The sequence below is a fragment of the Aethalodelphis obliquidens genome, unplaced genomic scaffold, assembly GCF_003676395.1.
Source record: "Aethalodelphis obliquidens isolate GAN/ISIS:26980383/991018 unplaced genomic scaffold, ASM367639v1 scaffold65, whole genome shotgun sequence".
Lineage (NCBI taxonomy): Eukaryota > Metazoa > Chordata > Mammalia > Artiodactyla > Delphinidae > Aethalodelphis > Aethalodelphis obliquidens.
In genome coordinates this window covers 3,379,417-3,405,665 of record NW_020838009.1, presented here as the reverse complement: position 1 = coordinate 3,405,665, position 26,249 = coordinate 3,379,417, and the positions used below count along the sequence as shown (strand labels likewise).

The 26,249-nt window shown below is 41.5% G+C and overlaps 1 protein-coding gene across 12 annotated transcripts in view; it reads right to left on the bottom strand.

The window, feature by feature from the left end:
- TJP1 (tight junction protein 1) overlaps positions 1 to 26,249 on the bottom strand; it is a 350,674-nt gene that overhangs the window by 113,560 nt on the left and 210,865 nt on the right. Inside the window, exon 1 of one of the 12 annotated variants that reach the window (XM_027089117.1) lies at positions 2,962 to 3,438. The exons of the other annotated variants lie outside the window; for them this stretch is intronic. Coding sequence (XP_026944918.1) covers positions 2,962 to 2,988 — 27 coding nt within the window. The 5' untranslated portion in view covers positions 2,989 to 3,438. Of the gene's footprint in view, positions 1 to 2,961; positions 3,439 to 26,249 lie in introns of those variants that run through there. 12 annotated transcript variants of the gene reach the window in all.

Below are 26,249 nucleotides of genomic sequence, written 5' to 3'. Positions count from 1 at the left end.
GTCCCAGCACTATTTATTGAATAATCCATCCTTTCTCCAGTAATCTTCCATGTTATTTTTATCATGCAGTCTCAATTCTCCCTCTTGCTGGCTAGGTGAATTTAGGCAAGTTACTTTATCTCTCTGTGTTTCAATCTCCTCATCCATAAACTGGGGAATAACAGTAGTACTCACTTCATATCGATACTGAGAACTACATCAGTCAATTCATGTTAAGCACTTAGAACAACAGCTGACACACATTAAATGCTGACGATCATAATCACTAAAACCTCATAAACACACAGATGTTTCTGGACTCTGTGATTCCAATGTCTATTCCTGAGCTAAAAGACTGCCTCAAATTACTTTGAATTTATAACACATTAGGTTTTCTAATAAAGTATTCTTTTTCCAAAAATTTCATGGCTATCATCCATTTATTTTATCAGATAAACTTTCTCATCAGTATGTCAAGTTTTCTACAATACTGCACTGGAATTCTATTTGGAATTGTGTTAACATTTATACACCAACTCTAGGAAATTTGGTATATTCTACAAGAGTCACTCTCCCCCAGTCAGAGAGTATATTTTCTCATCTCATTTACTGAGGTTTTATGTCCTTTAAAATTAGGTAAGTTACCAACAATTGTTATATTTATTCCTAGGTACAACCGTTTTGGAGAAAGATTTAGTGGCGTATATCAGAATTTTAAATGCACATACCCTTTGACCCAGAAATTCCACTTTTAAGAATATGACATACAGTAATACTATATAAATGCAGATATAAAAATATAAGGCTACTTATTACAATAAAATCCTGGAAACAAATTAAATGTCTATCAGTAAGGCAATAATGACCTGCAGCATATTCATGGGATGGAAGAATATTCAACCATTACAAAGAATATAGAATCAAAAGTACTGGTTTCGAGAAGAGTTCTACAAACTATTATGCTAAAAGCAATAAAAGCAAGCTGCAAAATTAATGTCTTCACTTTTTAACTGGGAAGTGGAGGAAACAAAAATATACATACAGTATTGAGTACACAGCCTGGTTCTTATTAAGCATTTTAATCACCTTACAAAATTAAACGTGACTTGGTTGGTTGAATACTATTTCATTTCATCTATCTTTTTTACAGCCTGCCTTGCTCTACATAAGATTTAATGGTGGCCCCATAACACAGCATTTCAGAAAAGTAAGCTTTCAACTGACATTCTACTCATATATATTTAAGAATGCAAACGTCCCTAAAATGTAGTGTTTAACTAGGGATATTTTTCAATATGCCATAAAATCTCAACACCATGATTCAGGAGAAAATGTATGACTCCTTCTAAATCATCATTTTACCATGGCAATCTATTGAAAACTTACTTCTCTCCATACATGAAATAACCTTTTTAGAGTGTGTGGTCTTGTATATTAAGTGCCAGAGATCACAGTGCAGGAACACAGTGACATTCTCTGTAATACGGCAACAAAGCCTTTCCTCCCAAGAAAAGTAAATAATGAAAGCTTATTTTAAAATCATGCAAAATTCTGCCTTTTATTGTAAATCTTTAGATTGTGCTTAATCAGTGTACGGTCAAAAAGGTACACATGAAAGTTTTCTTGTACACATGCAAGTTTTCTTAAAGAGAGAACACTAAATTCCTTAGAAGAATTTATTCACTACTAAATGTATCCGCTAACTTCTGCCAGCCAGAAAACAAGGTCTTGAGATCAGAAACTCCAGGGCCTTATTATACCTGGTCCGAGATACTATGAATAAACATTTCAAACAGAAAAACAAACAAAAAAAATCAAACCAGTACCTGCGTAAGCACTTTGATACTGTTTGAAGTAATGAATTGATTTTTAAGGGAGAAGATTTTTACTCTTCACATTTCTGTATTCCCGCAATCGTTTAAAAGAGCAGGTACTATTTTATGGTGAAAAAGGTTAAAATGTACAAAAGGAGAGGAGAATATTAACTGATTTTTAAGAACTTCAGGGAACTTCCTTGGTGGTTCAGTGGTTAAGAATCTGCCTACCAATGCAGGGGACACGGGTTTGAGCCCTGGTCCGGGAAGATCCCACATGCCGCGGAGCAACTAAGCCCGTGGGTCACAACTACTGAGCCTGCGCTCTAGAGCCTGCAAGCCACAACTACTGAGCCCACGTGCCTAGAGCCTGTGCTCCCTAACCAGAGAATCCACCGCAATGAGAAGCCCGCGCACCGCAACAAAGACCCAATGCAGTCAAAAATTTAAAAAAATAAATAAATGTATTTAAAAAAAAAGAACTTCAGCTTTTTGATGTCATATACGAATTGGTTTGAAAGCACTGAGAAAATGGCATAATACTTCAAAGCACATGGAAAAATTGATAGGAAAAAGTGTTACTTTTTTGAGGAAACCACACGTCTTTGCCAATTTTTATTGTTTAGAGTTCATCTAATTGTCCATTTTTAAGGTTATTTTGTGGTACTTCTGAAAGTTTAATTCAAACTAAACTATTAAAAACTGTTAAGAGATTAGTTTTTTCAATGTTTCCGTAAGTAAATAAAAGAGTTAAAACAACAAAAATCCAGCCTACTCCACACGGGCTGAGTGTTTGCCGTCCCAATGTCTTGTCGCGGGCGCGCGCATACCAGCGACAGTGACATCAGATCGAAACCACACGGTTTCGCCAGGGACCAACCACTCCCGCAAAGACAGCAGCCGCCGCCCACCGGGGTGGCTCCGGCCCGACCTCCGCTCCCCACGCCCGGCTTCCCGGCGGGACCTGTTGCGCGTTCCCGCCCGCCCTGCTCCCTCCCCGAGCAGGCATGAGCCGGGGACTGCCAGCGACGCCGCCGCGATGCACCTGCCTGGGCCCCAGCCGTCCCCACCCCCGGCCAGCCGCCCGCTCCTCGGGCCCCGGCCCGGCAGCCAGCCCGCGGGAGGAGGGAGACGGGCCCCCGGCGGGACGGGCCCCCGAAGCGCTCACCTTGGCGGCCGCGGCCCTGGCGGACATCTTGTCTCTCCAGTGCCACAAGACGCTCCTCGGACCCGAGACTCCTCGCCGCCAGCCACCGGCTCCTCACGCAGCTGCCCAGATAAACATCTCCCGGGAGCGAGCGGGGCGGGGGCGCCTGAGAGGCCCGGCCCACGGGGAGGGGACTCAACTAGGACAAAAGTCCGCGCCGCGCCAGCCCCGCCCGGGGCTCCCCGCGGGGCGCGCCCGGCCGGCACCTCCCTCCGAGCGCGGCGGCCGCAGCCCCGCCACCGGCACGGGCCCGCCCGCTCAACGCGCGGCAGCACCGAGCCCTCCGCGGCCCGCCCGCCGTCTCCCTGCGAGCCGCTTCCGCATGTAACTTCCCAGGAACGAGCCGCAACGACGGGACGTGGCGTCGGCGGGCTGAGCCGGCGCCGGCAACCACGGACGGCCACGCAAACCTGCCAACCCGACCCGGCCCACTGAGCATGCCCAGCCGGGGGGCGGGGCCAGGGCCAGGGCAGGGCCAAGCGCGGGAGGCGGGGCCGAGGCGGGGGCGGGGCCACGAGGGCGAGGGGCGAGCGGCTGGTCAGCTTCCTGTCCGGACGCGACCCCTGTTGCGGAAGGAAAAGCCCAGTTTCCGAAGTAGCTTGGAGACGGAGTTTCCTGTTTGTTCGCATCACGGGTCCGGCGGAAAGCGGCCCCCAGGAGCGAGCCTCCGTGTATCCAGCCTTTGCGACTTGAACAGAGACACACCTGGCCGCGGCCCCCGCCGCTCGCCTGCCTAGGCCTCGCTGTGAAGTGCGTCCTGGCTGTCGTTGTGGACGGATCGACTGCCCCGCGGACACTGGTCACGGGCACCAGGGGGCTCACGCACACGAGGCCTCGATATAGACCCAACACCCCCTTCTCCAGCCAGTACAGAGAGGGATCCCAAAAGCATATTTTTGGCATAAAAAATGTTGAAATTCTTAGTGGCGAGAGAAGGGGAGGCGCCCAGCAGAAAAGGCTGCGAGGACGTTCGGTCCACGGTCCGGCTGATCAGCCCGCAGTGCAAACGCCCTCGCTAGACACCAAGGAGTATTTAAGAAACCTTTCCCGCCCTCATTATTCTACACTCTGTAAAATGTAAAGCTCTTCACAAATGTCAGGAATTCTTAGTAACATTAAATGGTAAGCTCCTTAAAAGTACCTAGTATAGTGCCATAAAAGGTACACGAGAAACAGAAAAAAGCAGAAACATCAGGTTTTAAACGATGATTTTCTCTAGAATTCAAACTGTATGAAAAGACCTAATTTACCGTAACCAAGAAATATCTGTATATCATACATAAATATCAATTAAAATTTCAAAGTAAAATACCATACATTTTGCAACCTGAAGCTATGGAACTAGAAAAAAACATTCTGCAAATCAAACCCTTATTCTTTCCTTTTTTTTCCCCATGCACAGAAATGGTTACAGTCTCTTTTGTTTTAAAGTCATGTTGGATGTAACTTTTGTTTTTGGACAAAGTATTATTTATTCTTTTAGGAACTGTAATTAAAATTTCCTTATGAACAAATGCTATTTTTTTTAAATTGTGGTGATATTTTTTTATTTGAAAAGGTGGCTGTGGAAGACCTTCCACATTATCTTTATTAGTCTTCCCATTTAATAAGATGTGCAATCAGCATGACCTGCCTAGAACTAGACATCGTACCTTTAACAGACCTAAACCTAGAAATGTTATCTACAAATGCACTGAGACCTTTCCTCTTTCCTCATTTGTCACTCTTCATCAAGCCTACCGTATATAAGTTAAATGCTAGATTACATAATGATCTGTCAAAGATCTAATACATCTGATGGCAATTTTAGTTTATTTTCCTTTTGGCATGGTTTTAAAAATAATGAAATCAAGCAAGAAATTTAACCTTGAGAATACTATGCTTTAAAAATTACGTTGATAAAAATATTTCAAAGAGTAATAGTATACTTTAAATTTTTTTCAATGGTAGTTATAATATCTAAATTAAGCTGTACGAATGGGAGAAAATATCTGCAAATGAAGCAACTGACAAAGGATCAATCTCCAAAATTTACAAGCAGCTCATGCAGCTCAATATCAAAAAACCAAACAACCCAATCCAAAAATGGGCAGAAGACCTAAATAGACATTTCTCCAAAGAAGATATACAGATTGCCAACAAACACATGAAAGGATGCTCAACATCACTAATCATCAGAGAAATGCAAATCCAAACTACAATGAGGTATCACCTCACACCAGTCAGAATGGCCATCATCAAAAAATCTGCAAACAATAAATGCTGGAGAGGGTGTGGAGAAAAAGGAACCCTCTTGCACTGTTGGTGGGAATGTAAATTAATACAGCCACTATGGAGAACAGTACGGAGGTTCTTTAAAAAACTAAAAATAAAACTACCATACGACCCAGCAATCCCACTACTGGGCATATACCCTGAGAAAACCATAATTCAAAGAGTCATGTACCGCAATGTTCATTGCAGCTCTATTTACAATAGCCAGGACATGGAAGCAACCTAAGTGTCCATCGACAGATGAATGGATAAATAAGATGTGGCACATATATACAATGGAATATTACTCAGCCATAAAAAGAAACAAAATTGAGTTATTTGTAGTGAGGTGGATGGACCTAGAGTCTGTCATACAGAGTGAAGTAAGTCAGAAAGAGAAAAACAAATACCGGATGCTAACACATATATATGGAATCTTAAAAAAAAAAAAAAAAAAAAAACGGTTCTGAAGAACCTAGGGGTAGGACAGGAATAAAGACGCAGATGTAGAGAATGGCCTTGGGAACACAGGAAGGGGGAAGGGTAAGCTGGGACGAAGTGAGAGAGTGGCATGGACATATATACACTACCAAATGTGGAATAGCTAGCTAGTGGGAAGCAGCCACAAAGTACAGAGAGATCAGCTCGGTGCTTTGTGACCACCTAGAGGGGTGGGATAGGGAGGATGGCAGGGAGATGCAAGAGGAAGGAGATAATGGGGATACATGTGTATGTATAGCTGACTCACTCTGTTATAAAGCAGAAACTAACACACCATTGTAAAGCAATTATACTCCTATAAAGATGTTAAAAAATTAATTAAGCTGTACAATTTTTTTTAATGTATCTCCTTTTCTCTAAAGAATCAAGAGAAAGTTTTTGTCATTTGTAAAAATAAAGGTAAAAGTTAGCTGTCAAGAATTAAAAGCACATATCCATTCCTACAGTTTATTTCCAGGGAGATGGTTTGATAAGAAGTGGAAAGCATAAAGCATAATCTCAGATAGTTGCCCCTTTAACAATGAAGAGTTTATCCTTTCAACATCAAAAAAAGGTTCACATTATACCACAACTTTAATGCCTACATATGGATGTGATTATAGCTCCTCTAGATCAATTATATGGGAAGAAATACAAGCAAATTTGAGATTCTCATTTAGAATTACAATAAAGTTTAACCAAGAATCTCTTTCGATAGCACAGACTATTTCTAATCATCTAATGCAAACTGAACAGGAAACTAAAAAACCACAACACTTTCAAAGACAACTTCCTGTGGGACTTTTGGTGTCTGTGGCTCAGAATGAAAAAACAGCATGTATGCGAAATCTTTATAAATCTTAGAACCATTTATTAAAACAGCTTTGACCAAATGAACAACTATAACCACACCCACATTTTACATATGTATATTTATCTTTCTGTTACCAAAAAAATCCTTAGAAAAACATAGCTATTTTTAGTATGAGCTGTGAATTTACACATGAACTATAAAGGGGAAGTATGGCACTGTGGCAGAAAGTGAGACAGTCTTGATAATGTCACAAAAGAGACATATATACAAAATACTGGAATTAGGAGAACTTTATCAGAGCACTGTAACAACAAAATAAAATAAGTGATCCTAATCTCACTCTTATGCCATATTTTTAAACATTCTATAAACTGCTTCCAAGTTTTCCTCTGCCGATAAGAGTCATATAACACTGTTAAATAGGAAACAGTTTTTTAAGGCTCATAAAGTTTCTAGATTTCAAAGACCAGTAAAATTTCACAAAAACAAAAGAAACAAAAAAACCCACTTTAGGGGTACAATACAGAATGACCAACTTTTAATCTTATTTTATTTTGCAAAGTAAAGAACATTTAAAAACAAACATTATGAACTGTACACACTTAAAGATGTTTAAAATGGTACATTTTATATAGATTTTTGCCAGAATAAAAAAAAATACCAAAAGAATGCTACTTATCACCAACATCATTTCGTTTTTTTAAAGAACGTAGAAACACTAAAAACAAGTCATTTTTTATTCAGTTCAAAATAAAGAACAGTCCTTCCTAAGAAGAGTTCCTCCTAAGGAAGAGTGGCGCCATCCTTCCTCTGACCATGGCAAGGTAGAGCTTTCTCTTTTGAGGGTCGTGAATGTCACACAACCAGGCTGACTAGAAAGTTCATAATTCCGTGGAATCCATGACTCCAGCTGGACTGGAGGGAGCTGTCTGCCCCTCCTTCACAACTCCTGTTTCCCACTTCTACACTCTCCTAATGACCCCTCAAAGACCTCCTCCCCAGCCCAAGCAGATAATCCATAGAGAAAACAGAAATTAAGGAATGGAAACTCCCTTCCCTTCCTGCCAAATATGACACACCTATCCTAACATTGGCTTTTCTTCTCTTTCCCTCCCCCCTGGGCAGGGAATCCCATCTGGGGGCCTGGCCCTATCAGCCAAGTTCTCTGGCCATCATCTTTGTCCTCTCTCAGCTAAAGGATTCTACCTCTCAGAATTCAAGCTTCTCCTAGTTTCTCCCGTCTTAAAAACGGAGGGAAAAAACAAAAACAAAAGCCCCTGACTCCACCCAGGCTACCTTCAAAGGTGTGCCAGCAGTGCAGCTGTACAACCCAGCGCTCAGAAGCCCCTGCACTTGGGGTTTAATGCTCTGAATCTGAATGATTTTCGCTTTGGATTTGTATTTTGTAAGTGAAGGTGGATAGAGCGCACGCTGGGGTCCTGTGGTCTCAGCTCACACTGGTCCTGGCTCCTGTGGCCTCTGGGGCGGGGCTCCAGGCTGCCTGCTCCCAGGACTCCTGAAGACTGGCCTGTTCCTCCCTCCCTGACAGGGATGGGCGAGGGCTGGGTACCACAGCATCCTGGGTGGGGCAAGAGTCCAGACAGGCAGTGCTGTTTCCCACCTTGGTAGGGGGAGCCTCTCTCTCAGCTCCCACTCGGGTACCAAGCCTTCGCGGCCTGGAGGTTTAAGGATCCCTGGTGGGTGCCGTCTGCTGTGGGCTGCAGCAGCAGGCCAGGAGCTCAATCCCCCCAGACCCTGTGCCCAGCTAGGGCATCTTGGTCAGGCAGCTTGTGAGAAGGGGGTTCTGCTAGGCCCAGCAGGCAAGTGGGACCCCCAGGGCCTTGGAGGGTCTTCTGGTTGTGATTATCCCAGGCCCAGGGGTGCTCCCCCTGCCTGTGGGTCTCTGCTTGGGAGTAGGGTCCTCTCTCCTCCCAACCTTTCTGAGTTTGCTTGTGCTTGTCTCTTCTGGCTGGCTTGAGGGACAACTCCAGGGAAAAGCCATGAAATATCAATTGTATAATTCAACTAATTCCTCACACGAGTTAAATGTTCTGATCTTTGCATTTAAAACTAGCCTGAGGGCTTTCCTGGTGGCGCAGTGGTTGAGAGTCCGCCTGCGGATGCAGGGGACGTGGGTTCGTGCCCCAGTCCAGGAGGATCACACATGCCGTGGAGCGGCTGGGCCCGTGAGCCATGGCCGCTGAGCCTGCGCATCCATCCGGAGCCTGTGCTCCGCAACGGTAGAGGCCACAGCAGTGAGAGGCCCGCGTACCGCAAAAAAAAAAAAAAAAAAAACTAGCCTGATATAAAAACAAATGGAAAAATTATATGTACTGTTAATGACACTTTTTTCTGCTTTTTGAGCAAAGGGTTCCACATTTTCATTCTGCACTGGATCCCACAAGTGGCACAGGCAGCTTCGAGTCCAGCCCCTCTAGACAGTGTTCTACCGGTTCACGATGAGCTTCCCGAGAGTTCTCTCACCTCTGGGTCTCTCTGTTGTCAATGCCTGCCCTGGGCTCTTGGCATTCTTTCTTTTCCCCCTTAATTTCACAACTAATACAGGGGTACATTCCTTCTGTAAAAGACTCAAGCAATAGGTATTTTTTAAAAGTCCAACTGGCCTACATCCCCCATTTCCACTACCCAGGAATACTGGTATTTAAATCTAACTAGAGAGTGATATCCAAATGGCCTTTTTTTTTTTTCCGGTACGCGGGCCTCTCACTGTTGTGGCCTCTCCCATTGCGGAGCACAGGCTCCGGACGCGCAGGCTCAGCAGCCATGGCTCACGGGCCCAGCCGCTCCGCGGCATCTGGGATCTTCCTGGACCGGGGCCGAACCCGTGTCCCCTGCATCGGCAAGCGGACTCTCAACCACTGCGCCACCAGGAAAGCCCCAAATGGCTTTTTTTGGTTGAAGTATATGTTTATTTAAAATAAAAATGCTAAGCTGATACTGTTGACTTGCCAACCAAGAATATTAGATCAACCTATCCTGTTTCCCCCACCCATATGAACGCTTGATATTAATCTTACACATTTTTGCCTGTCTGGCAGACAAAAACAGTATATTACTTGACATTTATTCATTTACCCCCTTTTTTCTGTTAGGTTATTTATCTTACTGCTTTGTTGAAGTTCTCTAAGGATCCCTTTGTATTTAATGCATTCTAAGACTTTTTAGTCTGCTGCCTGTGTGTGTGAGTGTGTATGTGTATACGAAATAAAATTTCTTTTGGAATAATTTTAGCTTTACAGAAGAGTTGAAAAGATAGTACAAAGACTTCCTTTATACTTTTCACCCAGGTTCCCCTAATGTCAACATTTTATATAACTATGGTAGATTTGTTAAAAACCAAAAAAATTAACAATGTTACAACATTATTAACAGAAGTACATCAAGTTCTGCCCGTTTTCTCTCTTTAATTTCTCTGATATTCTTCCAATTTTGCCAAGCCTCCTCCTTTCCAAATCTTATGAAAACTATTTTGGCCATGTCCATTTTGAGCCTCTAGAATTTCTTAAGTTCAAGTCTGTGAACATGACTATGAATGAGGCAGAGGGTAAATTAAAAAGTCACAGAGGGGCTTCCCTGGTGGCGCAGTGGTTGAGAGTCTGCTTGCCAATGCAGGGGGACACGGGTTCGTGCCCCGGTCCGGGAAGATCCCACATGCCACAGAGCGGCTGGGCCTGTGTGTCCGGAGCCTGTGCTCCGCAACGGGAGAGGCCACAACAGTGAGAGGCCTGCGTACCGCAAAAAAAAAAAAAAAAAAAAATCACAAAGGACAACACTCAGGGCACACCTGGAGTTTCATGGTTCTTATTATACTCAAGGAACTTATTTTCTCAGACTCATCATTGTAAAAGAACTTCTGTGAGATATTTTCTCAGCCTCAAACAATAAATGGAGATCAGAAGAAATCTTTCTATCCCACTTTAGTTTGGCATCTGTCTTTCCCAGATGGCAGGGAGTACCAAACTCATTGGATTAAAAAAAAAACAACCAGATATATTCCTTAACAGAAGCTAAACAGTCTGGTCTCCCAAAGTACAATGTTTGGATTTTGTTTACAGTTTATGCATGTGTAAAACCTTTATAATAGTAGTCTTTTAAAACAAATAATAAACATAAAATGTAGAAAAGTTAGTGGAACTCCACTGAAAAAGAGGTAAATATATTTTTATATTTAACGTAATTTTAAAAGGGAGTAAAATATATACATATATTTGCAAAATAAACAAATAAAAGGAATTGCCTTTAGAGGAGGGAGAGACATCAATAATCTGAGACTTTTCTAGACAGACTCGATATTATAGTTTTGACTTTGGAAACAAAAATGTTTTGCATATTTTTAAAAAAATGAAATCAAGAAGAAAAAAGGCATCTGTAAATACTGGGGTGAGAAAATAAACACTACTTTCGTGCCCTAACCATACAAAGAAAAGAACTGTTCCCAATGACTTGTCCAAAGTGCTTTGACTGTATTCTCAGTGGAATATCTTCTAAGGAAAAGGGCACTGCAGAGAAATCTTAAATTTCATCCAGTAGTCTGTTAGTAATAATATCAACATTATTATTTTGAAACTTTTATCTACGTGTGTGTGCACATTAATATAAAACTGACATACTCATTAGTGTATTAACTAATATATAGTAATTAGCTGTTTTATGTATGTATTAATACATTAGTATATTTAATATTTATTAGTATTATTAACATACAATAATTTACAATATTAGCATTATCACATTATGTGTATAACAGTTTCAAAGTTAAATGTAAATATACAACAGTTTCAAAGTAATAATGTTAATATTATTAGCATTAGTATATGCTAGTAATGCTAAATTATAATATATGTTTTCACACTAGTTATATATTAGTTAATATATCAATATATATTAGTGTATGTTAACACAGTTAGGAACCAAAATTTTCCACTGAAAAGAGAAAAAAGCATAAAATTGAAGAAGTTAAATAAAAATTTTGCAATTCTAATTTAAGTTAAAAAATCAGTATAACAACTTTAAAAATATACTTAAGAGAAAACGAAACATATATATGTATCTGTATGTTCCAGGACCCTTGGAGATACCAAAATTCGAGGATGCTCAAGTCCCTTATGTAGTATTTGCATATAACCTATGCACATCTTCCCATACACTTGAAACCATCTCTAGATTACTTATAATACCTAATACAATGTAACTGCTATGTAAATAGTTGCCAGTGTGCAGCAAATTCAAATTTTGCTTTTTGGAAATTTCTGGAATTTTTTTCCCGAATATTTTCAATCTGCAGTTTGTTGAATCCATAGATGCAGAGTCCACAGATACAGAGGGCTGTGTATATATATATATATATATACACACACACATATATATATGTTTCCCAGCTCTTGCCATCGAAAGGACTAGAAATAATAAAAACTCAATAGCATTGAGCCCAACCAGTGCCCATACTGTAATCTCCAGCCAGGAATGGCTGATTACAGGTCTGGAGCAAGAAACATACTAGATAATCCTGGGATATACTGTGCCAGAAAGCAAGGAAATTCTCAAAGAATAATGGATCAAAAGGTGAGAGAAGCGACCAAGTAGCTTCCACTGGCCAAAGATGAAACAATTTGAGCCTCAAAAAAAAAAAAAAATGCGATTGAAACACACTGAATATTGAAAACCCATGAATTCATAATACAAGCATACCTCGTGTTATTATACTTTGCAGGTATTACATTTTTTTATAAATTAAAGGTCTGTGGCAACCCTGCATTGAAGGTCTGTGGCAACCCTCCATTGTCAGATGGTTAGCATTTTTTATCAATTAGCATTTTTTAATTAAGGTATGCACATTCTTTTTTCAGACATAATGTTATTATTGCACATTAACAGACTACAGTATAGTGCAAACATAATTTTTATATGCATTGGGAAATCAAAAAAATTCATTTGACTTGCTCTAGTGTGATACTTGCTTTATTGCAGTGGTCTGGATTAGAACCTGCCATATCTCTGAGGTCTAGCTGTAATATCAAAAAAGAGAGTAAATAAGCAAGAGAGGCCCCCAAACAACTACGTATTGAGTAGCTCTAGCTATAACTCAGGTACCAACTCCTTATTCTCTAAGCTGTCAATTAAAAGGAAAGAATATATATTCTGTCTGAATATTATTGCAGATAACCAAATGACTCTAACTGATGAGGGAAAGTTCCTTATGAAAGAAACTCCACCTAATAAATCTGGAAGGAATGACGGAATTAGGAAATCATCGTCTTGTAACACTGAAATAACAGATTCGGGTACTGATTATCAAAGGATCAACCCACCCATCACTGTTACAGCATTATTGAAAGCAAGACAAGCCAACACTGATGCCTCTGTGTGATGCGACTGGAAGCACACAACCCTCTCTACAAAGGACACCTGCCCCAAGAGTGGCACCTGAATGAAATTCACCTATAGGGAGACTTCCACAAACAGAAATACAAGAGCTGGAGATGCACCTTAAATGACTCCACGAGGAAGCAGACAGACAAACGCAGAATGTGGGAGGTTCTATACACTATATAGAACTATACTATACTATTCCTATAGTATATAGGAAAACTCAGCCAGTTTTCAAAACAAATTAATAGGAAAAAAGAAAAGAAAAGCAAGTTGGGACTGCTATGGACCTTATGTGGATGGAATCCTTTTCAAATCTACCTATTGTAAAAAGACATTTTTGAGACAATTGGGGAAATTTAATTATGGACTAAGTGCTAGATGATACCAAGATATGATCATGGCATGTGGCCACATAAGTAAGGTATCCTTTTTGAGGAGATGCATATTGAAACATGCAGAGCTGAAACAGCACCATGTTTGGGACTTGCTTTAAAATACTTCAGCAAAGAGAAAAATTTAAAAATACAGGCAAAAAAAAAAGCAGCAAAATATTGAAAATTGTTGAATCCAGGTGATGGGCATATAAGAGGTTTAATGTATCATTCTTTTTACTTTAGGGTATGTTTGAATGTTGGTGTACATTTGAAATTTGTTATCATGGAAATCAATAAAAACAGAAATATTCCCATCAGCAAAGGTAGGGAGATGACAAATAATTGTCAGAAATTCTTGCCATCCCTGTTTGGATGCCCCATTGCAATGTGACAGAGCAGCTCTTCTCAACAAGAGGTAGAGTCTTTCTTTTCAACCTCCTGAATCTGGGTAGCAGCATGACTTGTTTTAAAGGGCAAACATGACACAAGCAGAAGTCTGAAAAGCACTTGGGCATCAGGGCTTGCTGTCTCTTGCTGCTGAGGACCCTGCAACCTCCAGGGGAAGAAGCCCAGGTTAGCCTGCTGGAGAGGTCACATGGAAAGGAAACAAGATGCTCTGGCTGAAAGTCTGCCAACCTCCAGAGACATGAGCAAGGGAATTCTAGACCATCCAGTCCCAGCCAAGCCACAAACTGACGGCACCAACCTAAGTGAGCCCAGGCAAGTCTAGCAAAAGAACCGCTTAGCTGACCTGAGCCCAAACTGCCAGCCCATAGAACCATGATGATTTTTTTTTTTTTTTTTTTTTTTTTTTTTGCGGTACGCGGGCCTCTCACTGCTGTGGCCTCTCCCGTTGCGGAGCACAGGCTCCAGACGCGCAGGCTCAGCGGCCACGGCTCACGGGCCCAGCTGCTCCGTGGCATGTGGGATCCTCCCGGACCGGGGCACGAACCTGTGTCCCCTGCATCGGCAGGCGGACTCTTCAACCACTGTGCCAGCAGGGAAGCCCTAGAACCATGATTATTTTTAAAGATGCTTAGTATTGGGGTGGTTTGTTACACTGCAAGGACAAACTGATATGTAAGGCTAAACCTATAGGAGGAGTACTACACAAACACATGCAAAAGATTAGCTTCTTAGCACTGTGGGGTACGTGGCATGTGCTCTGTAAGTGTATCTGAATGGGAATTCCACATCGCTAGAAAATGATATATATAGAAACTGCTCTAAAGGCAAGAAGGCTTAGGTAGACCGCCTCCTTTTGTATGTATAATAAGGGCTATAAAACCAAGTAGTCTCTCCACTGATAAAGGCAGGTATGACCGATAAACACAGAACTTTCTTTTTTCTTCTAAGGACTAAAAAGGTCTGGCTCTGCCCCCTGGTCACCTATGATCAGACACTACACAATAGCCTTTGGGATTGCTGGCAGACGGCCCCGCCTGTCTCCTCTGACACAATTCTGCAACCCAAGTAGCCAGTACATAGAGAGAGCATACACTCTCCTGTCAGAGTCTGGCTCTGACAGAGCCAGGCCCTCCCCTAAGGGCCGCGCTGGGGCTACCCAGCACCCAGGAACACATCTGGGACACTTTCCAACAGGGTATATTTCACCCTGTGGACCCTAAGGACAAACATGACCCTAAGGACCCTAAACAAATCATGTTTCCTCTTTATGACAGATGTTCGCCAGCAGATGCTGGATTCAGACATAAGGATTAATTAGAGAGTGTTTAGGGTGCCACAGACAAACTAAACCAAAGTCACTGAGGTGCATAGTGATGTTTTAGCTAAGGTATTTTTTCACTAAAACAAAATATTAAAGGATTTTAAATTGACTGATCAATTTAGCTGAACCACATAGCTTTAAAATAATCTTTGTAAGGATTCTGTAGCTCATCTTAGTATCATTAGCAAAATACTGTACTTGTAAAAGAAAAATTCAACATAGTTAAATATTTCTCCATAATACTAGCTATTTATTTGGAAATATTTGAAAGTTAATTTGATACTTTAACTTTTGATGAATATGGCTACTTTCAGTACATTAGAATTACTTTTCGCACAAATGCCACCCACATTTACATGCTAATTTTCCAGTCTCTTCATTTATATTTTTCAAGGTGCAGTATAATTTTTCGTAAGTACATTTTTTAAAGCACAAGAATCTTATAAGTAAATGACCATATTTTATACTATTTTGAATTAGCAAACTATTATTTAGTAAATGTTGCAAAAGCCTTTTTGGACTATGGGCTTGGAATTAACATTATTCAACAAGGTTTAATGATACAAAAAGATGGTATTGGGGAAGAATGGACTTTAAAAACTAAAAAATAAATAAGTAAATAAATTGGTGGCAGCTTCATTATTTGTGGAACTAAACTTAAAGGGGACAAATGAAAACTTGAGGCTGAGCTGAAGGTACAACAGAAACTAAGGGCAGCAGGCTGATCCCTCACTTGAGGGAGCGCTTCCGAGCTCCTGCTCCTGGCAGTTCTACCTTCTCTTTTTGAAAGGACCACACACAGAACTAGGAAAAGCCGTTAGATTCATTATCTTTCTACTGAAAACCAAAATAAATGTTCTCTTTGGTTAACAAAGTGTGGACACACATGGTGAAGGCATCAGAAAGAACACGATGGAAATATCTGGAAAAGGTCTTCTGGGACTAAAGTTTCCTCATCTACACAATAGTGGGGGAGGGACGTTAGGGGTGGGGTAACCCGGAGGGATTGATGTGTGGGTGGGGATGGGCTGGGTTAATTCTCAGACCCTTTCCAGCCATAACTTTCAGTGATCTGAAGAGTCAAAAGCTGAAGATCTTTTTCATCCCTGAAGCTATGAGGCCACTGTGGGATGTGGTTATTCGTAGGTCTTACAAGTTTTGGAAAGATACATATTATAAAACCATATAATTTGTTTCTATGAAAAGCTAACTTTAAACAAGTTTAATTTTAAATGTGATTAATACTTCCATGAGAGTACCTTTATGAAAATGAAAAGTTTTATAAAAGCTGGGCAAATTAAAAAACATGTAAAAATCCAGCTTAACTTAAATCTGTGTGGGAGAGCGTGTATGTTTTGAAAGGGTGTGGCTTCCTGACTGGATTGTTTGGAAACATTCTGACAAAGCCAAATTCACTTCTCTGATATCCTGAAGGCAGCAACGGAACTGGCACCTAAAATAGCACAAAAGACCATATTCCTATACATATAATCAATTTAAGTCAACTGAGAACTGTGATTTTAAAATGATTTCTAATCTGTATTCTCCTAATTCCTTTTTAGAGATAGTCTACACCAGGGGTCCCCAACCCCTGAGCTGCAGACAGGTATGGGTCCTTGGCCTGTTAGGAACCCGGCTGCACAGCAGGAGGTGAGCGGCAGGCAAGCAAGGGAAGCTTCATCTGCCGCTCCCCATCAGTCGCATTACCCCCGAACCATCCCCCCACACCCCTTCCATGGAAAAATTACCTTCCACGAAACTGGTCCCTGGTGCCAAAAAGGTTGGGGACCTCTGGTCTACACAATAAGCCGGATTGGAAAATTTAGCAACACTTTGCATGCTTTTCACTCATTCACTCATTCATTCATTAACTCACATCTATTCAACAAATATTTATACATCTCTTTATTTTTTACAAACATTTATACATCTCTTAGTATATGCCAGAAACAATGTCTTCTAATGTTTTTCCCAATTTTTCTTTTTCATACTCCTTTACTCTCACTCCTGCTTTTGTTAGGTATGATGCCATATTCAGATTACTCAAGAATACATTTAATGGGACTTCCCTGGTGGTCCACTGGTTAAGAATCCACCTTCCAATCAGGGGAAGCAGGTTCGATCCCTGGTCAGGGAACTAAGATGCCGAGGGGTAAATAAGCCCACACGCCACAACTAGAAAGTCCATGCACTGCAACTACTGAGCCTGCATGCTCTGCAGCCCACGAGCCACAACTAGAGAGAAGCCCGTGCATCGCAAAGAAAGATCCGCATGCCTCACCCAAGACCCAACTCAGCCAATAAATAAATAAATAAATATACAAATAAATAAATATTTTAAAAAAAGAATACATTTACAATTGAAGTACGGTTGATTTACAATGTTGTGTTGATTGCTGTACAAACAAATAAATAAATATTTTTTTAAAAAAGAAGACATTTAAAATGTGGTACTAAAATCACAATGCTCTCTTACTGAGGGAAAAACACACACCCCTGGGTCAGCCCCTCATGCTGCGGGATCAGGAGGATCCTTGAGTAGTTTGGTACACTCTACTATCCCCCCTCAAGGGAACTACAGTCCTGGCTGGACTTACTTATGCTTCTTCCACTATTGTTAAGAGAAGTTATTCTTGGGACGACCAACTTTTAGAGAGTCAACCCAGGACACAGCAATACAGACAAAAGACATAATAATATAATATATAATAAGTAACTATACACAGGTTACTGCTTTAACATAAAAAATTAGGTGCTGATGGAAATTGTATTATTCTGCATTATTTCCCTTTCTATTACATAAATGTTATTATTTAAATAAAACAACACTAGAACTAGTTAATAGTGTTAATCAGTAGTAATTAATAGGACTAATTAAATAATGTGTGAGAAATATAACAATATTTTTTAATGTTTCTGTCCTCTGACACAGCACTGTAACTCTTTTTAAATTATTTATTAGATATTTAAATTTTGTAGGCTTTATACTGTGTACTTTTAAGATATACGAATGTAAGACTTCTTAAAAGGAAAATATAAATACACGGCTAAACAGATATTACTTGTATTTAACCACCACCACCACACACAGAAATATCCTGTTCCTTTCTGCTCCATGATACAGTAGGGTATTTTTACTCTTTCTGTTTCCTTTCCCCATAATACCTGTCTGAACTGCCTGCAGCTGCTGAGATACCCCTCTTCTCTTCCTGTGGTGGCAACAATGAACACAGTCACATGAAAAATTCACTCTGACTTGCCGCTCTGCCTTTGTCAGGCCCACAGGACAATGATGCCTGGTGTCAGTCCAGTGCGATGATATCAAGCTAAACATCCTCTCAACAAAAACATTTCAGCGCGGAGTAGTTACAATTTTATTTACTAGCAAGAGCAGGTTTTTAGACTTGTGGGAATTCATTTCAACCCTTCCAAAACCATCCATCCACTTTGTATCTACAGGCTGGTTTGTTAATCAGGTCGTCTGCACCTATAACTTCATCAAATAAGCTACGTCTAAAAGATCCACTGTTTTATAAAACTCTTCATTTTGAAATAATTATAGATTCAAAAGAAGCTGCAAAGAAATGTACAGGGAAGCCCCGTGTTCCCTTCACCCAGCCTTCCCTGAGGTCAGCAATGAATACAACTCAGTATCACTCTGATACCAAAAATGCACACTGGGACAATCCAAAGACTGTATTTAGATTTCACGAGCTGTACGTACGCTCGTGCACGCGTGCCTGCACGCAGCTCTACACCACTTGTATAACCACACACAGCAGCCCCCACTCACACTCTGTCTTCCCCACAGGGCTCCCTCCTGTCAGCCCTTTATAGCCACACCCGTCCGGTCCCCCCATCCCCTAACCTGGCAACTACTAATCTGTTCTCCATCTCTATAATTACATTACTTCATGAATATTAGATAAACGGAATAACATAGTATGTAACCTTTTGGAACTGGCTTTTTTCACTCGGCACGATTTCCCTGAGGTTTCTACAAGCTGTTGCATGTACCAAGGGCTCCTCCCTTCTTAGTGCTGAGCAGTGTCCTACTGTATGGATGGATCACAGTCTGTTCAACCATCACCCACTGAAGGACATCTGAGGAATTTCCAATTCTTGGCTGTCATGGATAAAACTGCTATGAGTATCTGTGTACCAATCCCTGCATGAAAATAACTCTTCATTTCTCTGGGATAAATGCCCAAGAATTCAAATGCTGAGTCTCTATGGTGAATCCACTTTTAGTTTTGAAAGGAACTGCCCAACTATTTTCCAGAGAAGCTGTACCATGTTACATTCCTCCCAGCAATGAATGAGGGCTCCAGTGTCTCTTCATCCTTGATGTTATCACTATGTTTCATTTTAGCCATTCTGATAGGTGTGTGATGATATCTCATGTGGTTTTAATTTGCGTTTCCCTAATGGCTAATGATGCTGAACAGCTTTTCATGTGCTTTTTTAAATGTAAATTTTTATTTTTATTTACTTATTTGGCTGCATTCGGTCTTAGCTGCAGGATCTTCCTTGCGGCATGTGGGATCTTTCATTGTGGCATACAGGATCTTTCATTGCGGCACACGGGCTCCAGAGCGCACAGGCTCAGTAGTTGGGGCGCGCAGGCTCTAGAGCGCGCAGGCTTAGTTGCCCAGCAGCATGTGGGATCTTAGTTCCCTGACCAGGAATCGAACCTGCATCCCTTGCATTGGAAGGAAGATTCTTAACCACTGGGCCACCAGGGAAGTCCCTCACGTGCCTTTTCCTTTTTTGGTCGCACCATGCAGCTTGTGGGATCTTAGTTCCTGACCAGGAGTTGAACCGGGCCCTCGGAAGTGAAAGCAAGGAGTCCTAACCACTGGACCTCCAGGAAATTCCCCCATTTTCTCATCAAATTGTTTTTTTACTGTTGTTTTGAGAGTTCCTCATACAGTCTAGATACAAACAGTTTGTTGGATGCATGGTTTGCAAATATTTTTTCCCAGTAAATAGCTTGTCTTTTCAGCCTTATGGATCACACTTTTGGTGTCCTCAGCCCTGTTCTAAGTCCTGAAGATTTTCTTTTATGTTGTTTTCTAGAAATTCTATAGTTTTACGTTTTACATTTAAGCTTGTCTATCATTTTTAAACCATCTGAATGGACAAGTTACACCTCTCTCTCAGAGAAAATAGTTTTAAAGCAAAGATGTAATTTGAACTTGTGAGATCAAAGTTTTAGTTTAGTTGAGAAAGTTGCCCTTTTCTGATGACTTATAAAAAAATTTTAAGCAATCATTTCAAAAAACGAGTCATTTTCTCACCATACGAGTTTTTGCCTCAACTAAACATAACAGCAAACAACTCAGGTACAGTCGCTCCATCCTAGGCTTCTTATACATCATCAAAGACCATTAAGCAGTTCTAAAGAAAGAACATACAAATGTCTGTTTTACTGTACCTCTTTTCTCCATTCTCATCTTCAATGTATTTCCAAATTAGAGAAGGACATTCTTTCTGTCCTGCACTTTGAAAATATGATTTTATGACAGGGCAATGTTTTAACATCATTTGATGGCTGAGAACTACGATAGCCATTTTGTAGGCACATGTGCCAAGGAGGCTATCTCCTTCCATTTCTATAAATTCAAACATCTCATTAGGTGCTTCTAAACATTTTGAGGAAGCTGAAGAGCGACCAAACACTTGTATTATGAAAGTATCGCAGGTGAATCTTTTTTACCTCATACACAACACTCTTAAAAAGATTTACCTGCGATACTCTCATAATACAAGTGTTTGGTCGCTCTTCAGCTTCCTCAGAGTGCTGTGTATGAGGCGTGCAGGCATTTACTAGGTAAGATCATTTCAGTTTCTTTGGTAATATGTTTATAGACTAACTGGGATTTCCAAAATTTACATTTGCACTGCCTGCCGAATAGGCAGATGGATAAGCAAAGTAGGACAAGATATCAACAATCTTGTACAGTCTGTTTACTGAGATCTCATTAAAACCCTCATAGAAATGAAGATGATCTGAAACTTCAATTTTCCAATCAAAACACCTAATAGCTGGGCAGAACATTTTTGCTGCCCTGATCTGATGCATCACTTGACACACTGTAGACGCAGGATGGTGGATGAGCCCTGACAGAATCAGCTCTACGCCATAAGGGCCCAACACATCTGGAATCAAGATTTCCTCTTTTTTTTTTGGCCCACATGGCACTTTATTGCAACCTCTGAATCAGGAAATATAACTTTACTCAGTTCCACAGAGTAACAGGGGAATAAAGCCGTGATGCATTCCTATGGCATGCCCAAGATTATTCCATGCCAGTTATTTTCATTTGAGTATTGGTGTCTTTGGGGGAGATGAAAAAACTTTTGACTGATTCAGAAATATATATATGTATATACTTGCCTATCTCAGCCCAAGTTCATGAGATCCGGCGTCCCTGTGTTCTCACCCTGCCCCTCCTGATGCCCTATTCCAATTCTGCTCTGTGTATTGCACATTACCTCTGATCATCCCACTCCCTGATCCAGTCCTCCTGATCCTGATGCATCCCTCCACCTGTCGTTAAAACATCACAGTCATTCAGCCTTCTTTTTCAGTGAGGTCTGGGCCAAACTGTCACTGCTATTGTAATCGTATTCATCTTAATTATCTGAATCCTTAGAAAACATGATCAGAATGTTCACAATGTTAACATTTTAACCATCCCTATCTTGACACAAAGCACAACAGTCAGACAACAGTCCGAGTCAAAGCCGTGGTTGCAATGGCCTTAATTACACACTTAAGTCTCCTTGCTCGGTGAGGAAACAATGGGTGATGCTTTACTGGGACCTGCAAATCATGGATGCCATCAGAGGTCAGGGTAAAAAGAGTGACAACAACCGCAGAAGGCAAATAATCCACGCAGGACCCAAGAGACACTAAAATGGCATTGTTTCCAGCCCATATTTGGGGGGCCACCTTATGGGCTTTGTACTTTTCCCCAACCTTCAGTACCCATCACCAGAAGCCGGGGTGTTTCGTGTCCCAGGGAGTCGTTTCGTGGGACACAGGATCTTCAGTGCTAGAATTAGGACACTCCTCGCTAAGGAAGTCAGTTAGTCCCCCCACCGATACTGTAGAAGAGCCTTCTAGAGGGCCCTAGAACAGGACGGCCCCGCTCACTGGCTCCAGTCAGACCTTTCCTGTGCTCATCGTAGAGGACCGGGGGAGAGGTTTCAGAGAGCAGATAAATGGGCATGTCTCCTTCTCTTCCTCCTTCTCAGCCACATCCCCACTTCATTCTTAGTCCAGAAGTTAAAACTGGTCCCAGAAAGGAAGAGGCAGAGATCAGAGGGGCAAACTATAAACTTGGAAGGCGCAGTGTGCAGACTCCTCCAGACATTTCTACTCAATGCACAGAGAAAAGTCGCACGCAGTAGCCGCATCGTGAATACAAAGCAGCCTTCTCCATCATCCACTAATGTTTCCTTATTAGGTGCCATTCACTACTCTACATGTTTGGGATACAAGAAAGAATCTACAGTCTAGAGAAGGAGACACTATAAGAGATAAGAACCAGAGAGCGAGGGCTAAGAGCAGGTCGGGGCAAGGGAAGCAGAGAAGAGAAGGGAGGTTTGCTTGGGTGGAGGCTTCGGGGAAGGCGTCCCTAGGAGATGGCTTGAGGGGGAGGGTAAACATGTGAAACAGAAAACCATGGACCCAAGAATAAGAGTTCCTGCATTTCAAAGTCCCTGAAGTACCCTTCAAAGGGTACCACGGTTTGAGGGCTGCTCTTCCAAAAACAGGACACTGGCATTTCCCGTTAGCAGCAAGAAGAACCCACCAAGGGTAGATGTGACTGCCTATGATTGACAAGAAGGGGAAGCAAGCCTGGCACCGACCCCACCAGCCTAGAAGGCTGGGTTTCCACCGTGATGGTCAGGGGCTGAGCCCCAGTCTGGGCTGAAGTTGAGTCTGGCGAGTCCATGACAAAAAGCTTACCAAGCAGAAGGGCAGAGGGAAAATATTTCAGCAAAACTATTTAACTCACTGAAAATAATTTATATCTGTGTACAAACAACCTGCTGATTAAAATTGATCCTTAACTGCTCATCAAAAGGAGGTCCACCCTTCAGGACCTATACTTTGCAACACTTAGTTACCATTAAGTTGGAGTTACAGTATCAGCAAAATAGAAAAAGGCTGCATTTCTTTATATGCTATAATTTTACTTTTTTGACCAATTCCAACTTTCTCTGTGCTCAATTAGTCTGACTTAGTGATGTTTTGTCATGTATAAGCTGTAAAGTCCTGACTTGTCTTTCAACTTTCCAGCCAGAAGTAGCAGGATTAGTAAATTCTTCAGATTTTTTAAAAAGGTCAAATTTTCCTTACTAATTTTAAATGACTGTAAGCTCTTGGGAAAATAATTATTTATCATCAAAAATACAATCTATATTCTTCTTGACCTCAACTTAGCTATGACTGAGAATCAAATTTGAGTTTGTGGTCTCTGTCTTATAATGTCCAGAATGCACTGTACATAATAAAGTTGGGTTCATCTGGGGCTTCCAAAGCCCAGAGACCCATTAAGAGTTCCCATAAATAAGGACATTTCTAGAGGTGGAGGGTATAAAGCAAGGTTTTCTGATCTTCTGGTAAACTTTTAACTGGGAAGCCCAACTTTAGGTTATTTTATTTTGAGAGAGGGATGAAAATTTTAGCAAGTTGTAGCTTCCCAACATAAGTATAGAAGGGAGACTGAATGCATGATCACAAGTATAAATCTCTGACAAGGAAGTTAGGAAGAACCACTCTGCTGTTCCCTTAACACCTGCTGCCCACAGCAAAAAGAATAATCAGTTTTCTTAAGTCACACATTTCTCTGCCATGTGTGAGAAGAAAATTTCACTTCTGAAATGCTAAATTAATGTGTGGTTTCCAGTGAGCAAAGTTGCATAACGGTCCTGGCTTTGCCAGACACATGCTGTGTATGTGTGGACAAATTGCCCAACTTCTCTAAGCCACAGTGTTCTTCTCAATAAAGGTGGTAATAGTCACTGCTTTTTATAAGCTGATGCCATGAGGAAGGATTAAATGAGCTCATGTATGAGAGAGTCCACCGGCACTCGATAAACATCTGCTCATTTTTTTAAGAATTATTCTTTGCTTTGTTCTTAATTTTGACATGCTACTTGCTATTTACTGATGTTCTTATTTTTCATTTTTGTATCAGTGTAAAGTCAGAAGAGTCAAGCAACCATTCTAAGGATGACACGAGTTATTTTCTAGACCCAGTTCAGTGATCAACCATCTGTTACGCTCTACATGCTGAGGACTCAGCCATGGACAGCAGACAAGAAGTCCTTCCCCCACATAGCTTCTACTGCAGTGGAGAAACAGAAACAGATAAATAAGAAAAATATGCAAAATGTTAGACATAGTAAATGCAAGTGAAGAAGACTGGGGAATCCATGAGGAAGGCAGGGGACAGCTGGATCTGTGGATTCAGGAAGGTCTCATGAAGAAGGCGACACCTGAGCATGGGGAGTGAGCCCTGCACACGCTGTGGAAGACCCTCCAGGTGGAAGGGGTGGCACTGCAAGGTCTCTGCGGAAGGACGGGAGGGGACTCAGTGTGTCAGAAGCAGCAGGAGGCCAGTGGCTGGAGCAGAGGAGAGGAGACGGAGCCGACAGGGAAGTGAAGGGTGGGGCATGCTGGCCAGCAGGCTTTCCCTGTGTTGGATGCAGGCCTGCTCAGGAATCTGATGGGGTGACAACGGAGCCACTGTTTGACAGAAATGCTCTGCTGCTGTGCAGAGAACGAAGGGAGAGAGCAACAGGGGAGGCAGGGAAGCCAGCCAGGGGCACCCACAGGGGCCTGGACCCACATCAGTGGCGGTGCTGTCCGTGAATCCCATGTGGGGTCTGATGGTAGAGCCCATAGGGTGTGCTGAGAGAGGAGATGCAGGGTACACCGGAAGAGAGGAGTCTAAGATTTTTGATCTGAGCTACTGAAAGTGTGCAACTACCATAAAATAAGATCATAAACTGTGTGGAAAAAAGCAGGTTTTGGAGGCTGACATCAGGAGCTAGTTTTGGACGTGTTGAACATGAGACTTGTGTGGACATCCAAGGAGAAATGTTGGGTAGGCAGCGGGAAACGTGACTGGACTTGATGTCCAGCTGGATGCAGTGATCATCAATGTGAGATGGTCCCTGAAGCCACAGGTGGGTGAGCTCATAGAGGAGTGGGTGTACATGCAGAAAAGAGACCCAGGACCCAAGACCAAGCATGCCAGGGCCAGAGGTCAGGGAGAAGCAGCCCAGGTTACTAAGAATGAGAAACCAACAAGACAGAGGACAGTGTCTTAGAAGCCAAGTGAAGATGATGTTTGAAGGAGGAGGGGCTGATCAACTGTGAACCATGTCAAATGCTGTCACCAGGCTAAGAGCAGAGAACTGAGCAAAGGGATACCCCAAATCCTCATAAAAAGGTAAGTTAAACCAGTTTGTAATGTTTTAATAAGGTCTTACAATTAAACACAAGATTTACATATGAATTTATCTCTTTACTAAATCTCACTAAAATGACAGTAAGTTATAAACACATAAGGACAAAGAGACAACATAGGTCAGGAAGTGTCTCCTTCCTTGCCCTCTCCCCTAAAACTTTAAACAGACCCTGGAATCTATTCCAAACATTCCAACAAACAATCTGTACACCAAACAACAGAGCCTCAAAACGCCTGAAGCAGAAACTGATAAAGCTGAAAAGAGAAATGGATAAGTCCACATTTGTAGTTAGGAACTGCAGGCTCCCCTCAGCAACTGAGAACTACTAGACAGAAAATCAGTAAGAACAGAGAAGATCCACACAATCTCACAGGATCTTACTGACATATGTAGAACACTAACCCAAACTCAGCAGAATACAAATTATTTTCAAGCATTCCAGGAACATTCACTGACGGACCATATGTTGGGCCATAATCCATGCCCCCCAAAATTTAAAATAATTGCAATCATGCAAATGTGCTATCTGCCATAATGAAATCAGACTAGAAAATGATAATAGACAAGAAAATATCTAATCATGTGGAAATAAAACAACACTTATAAATAATCAATCTGTCAAAGAGGAAGTCACAAAGAAATTTTAAAAATACATAGAACTAAATGAAAATGAAAACACATTGTATCAAATATATGGGGTGCAGCAATAGCAGTA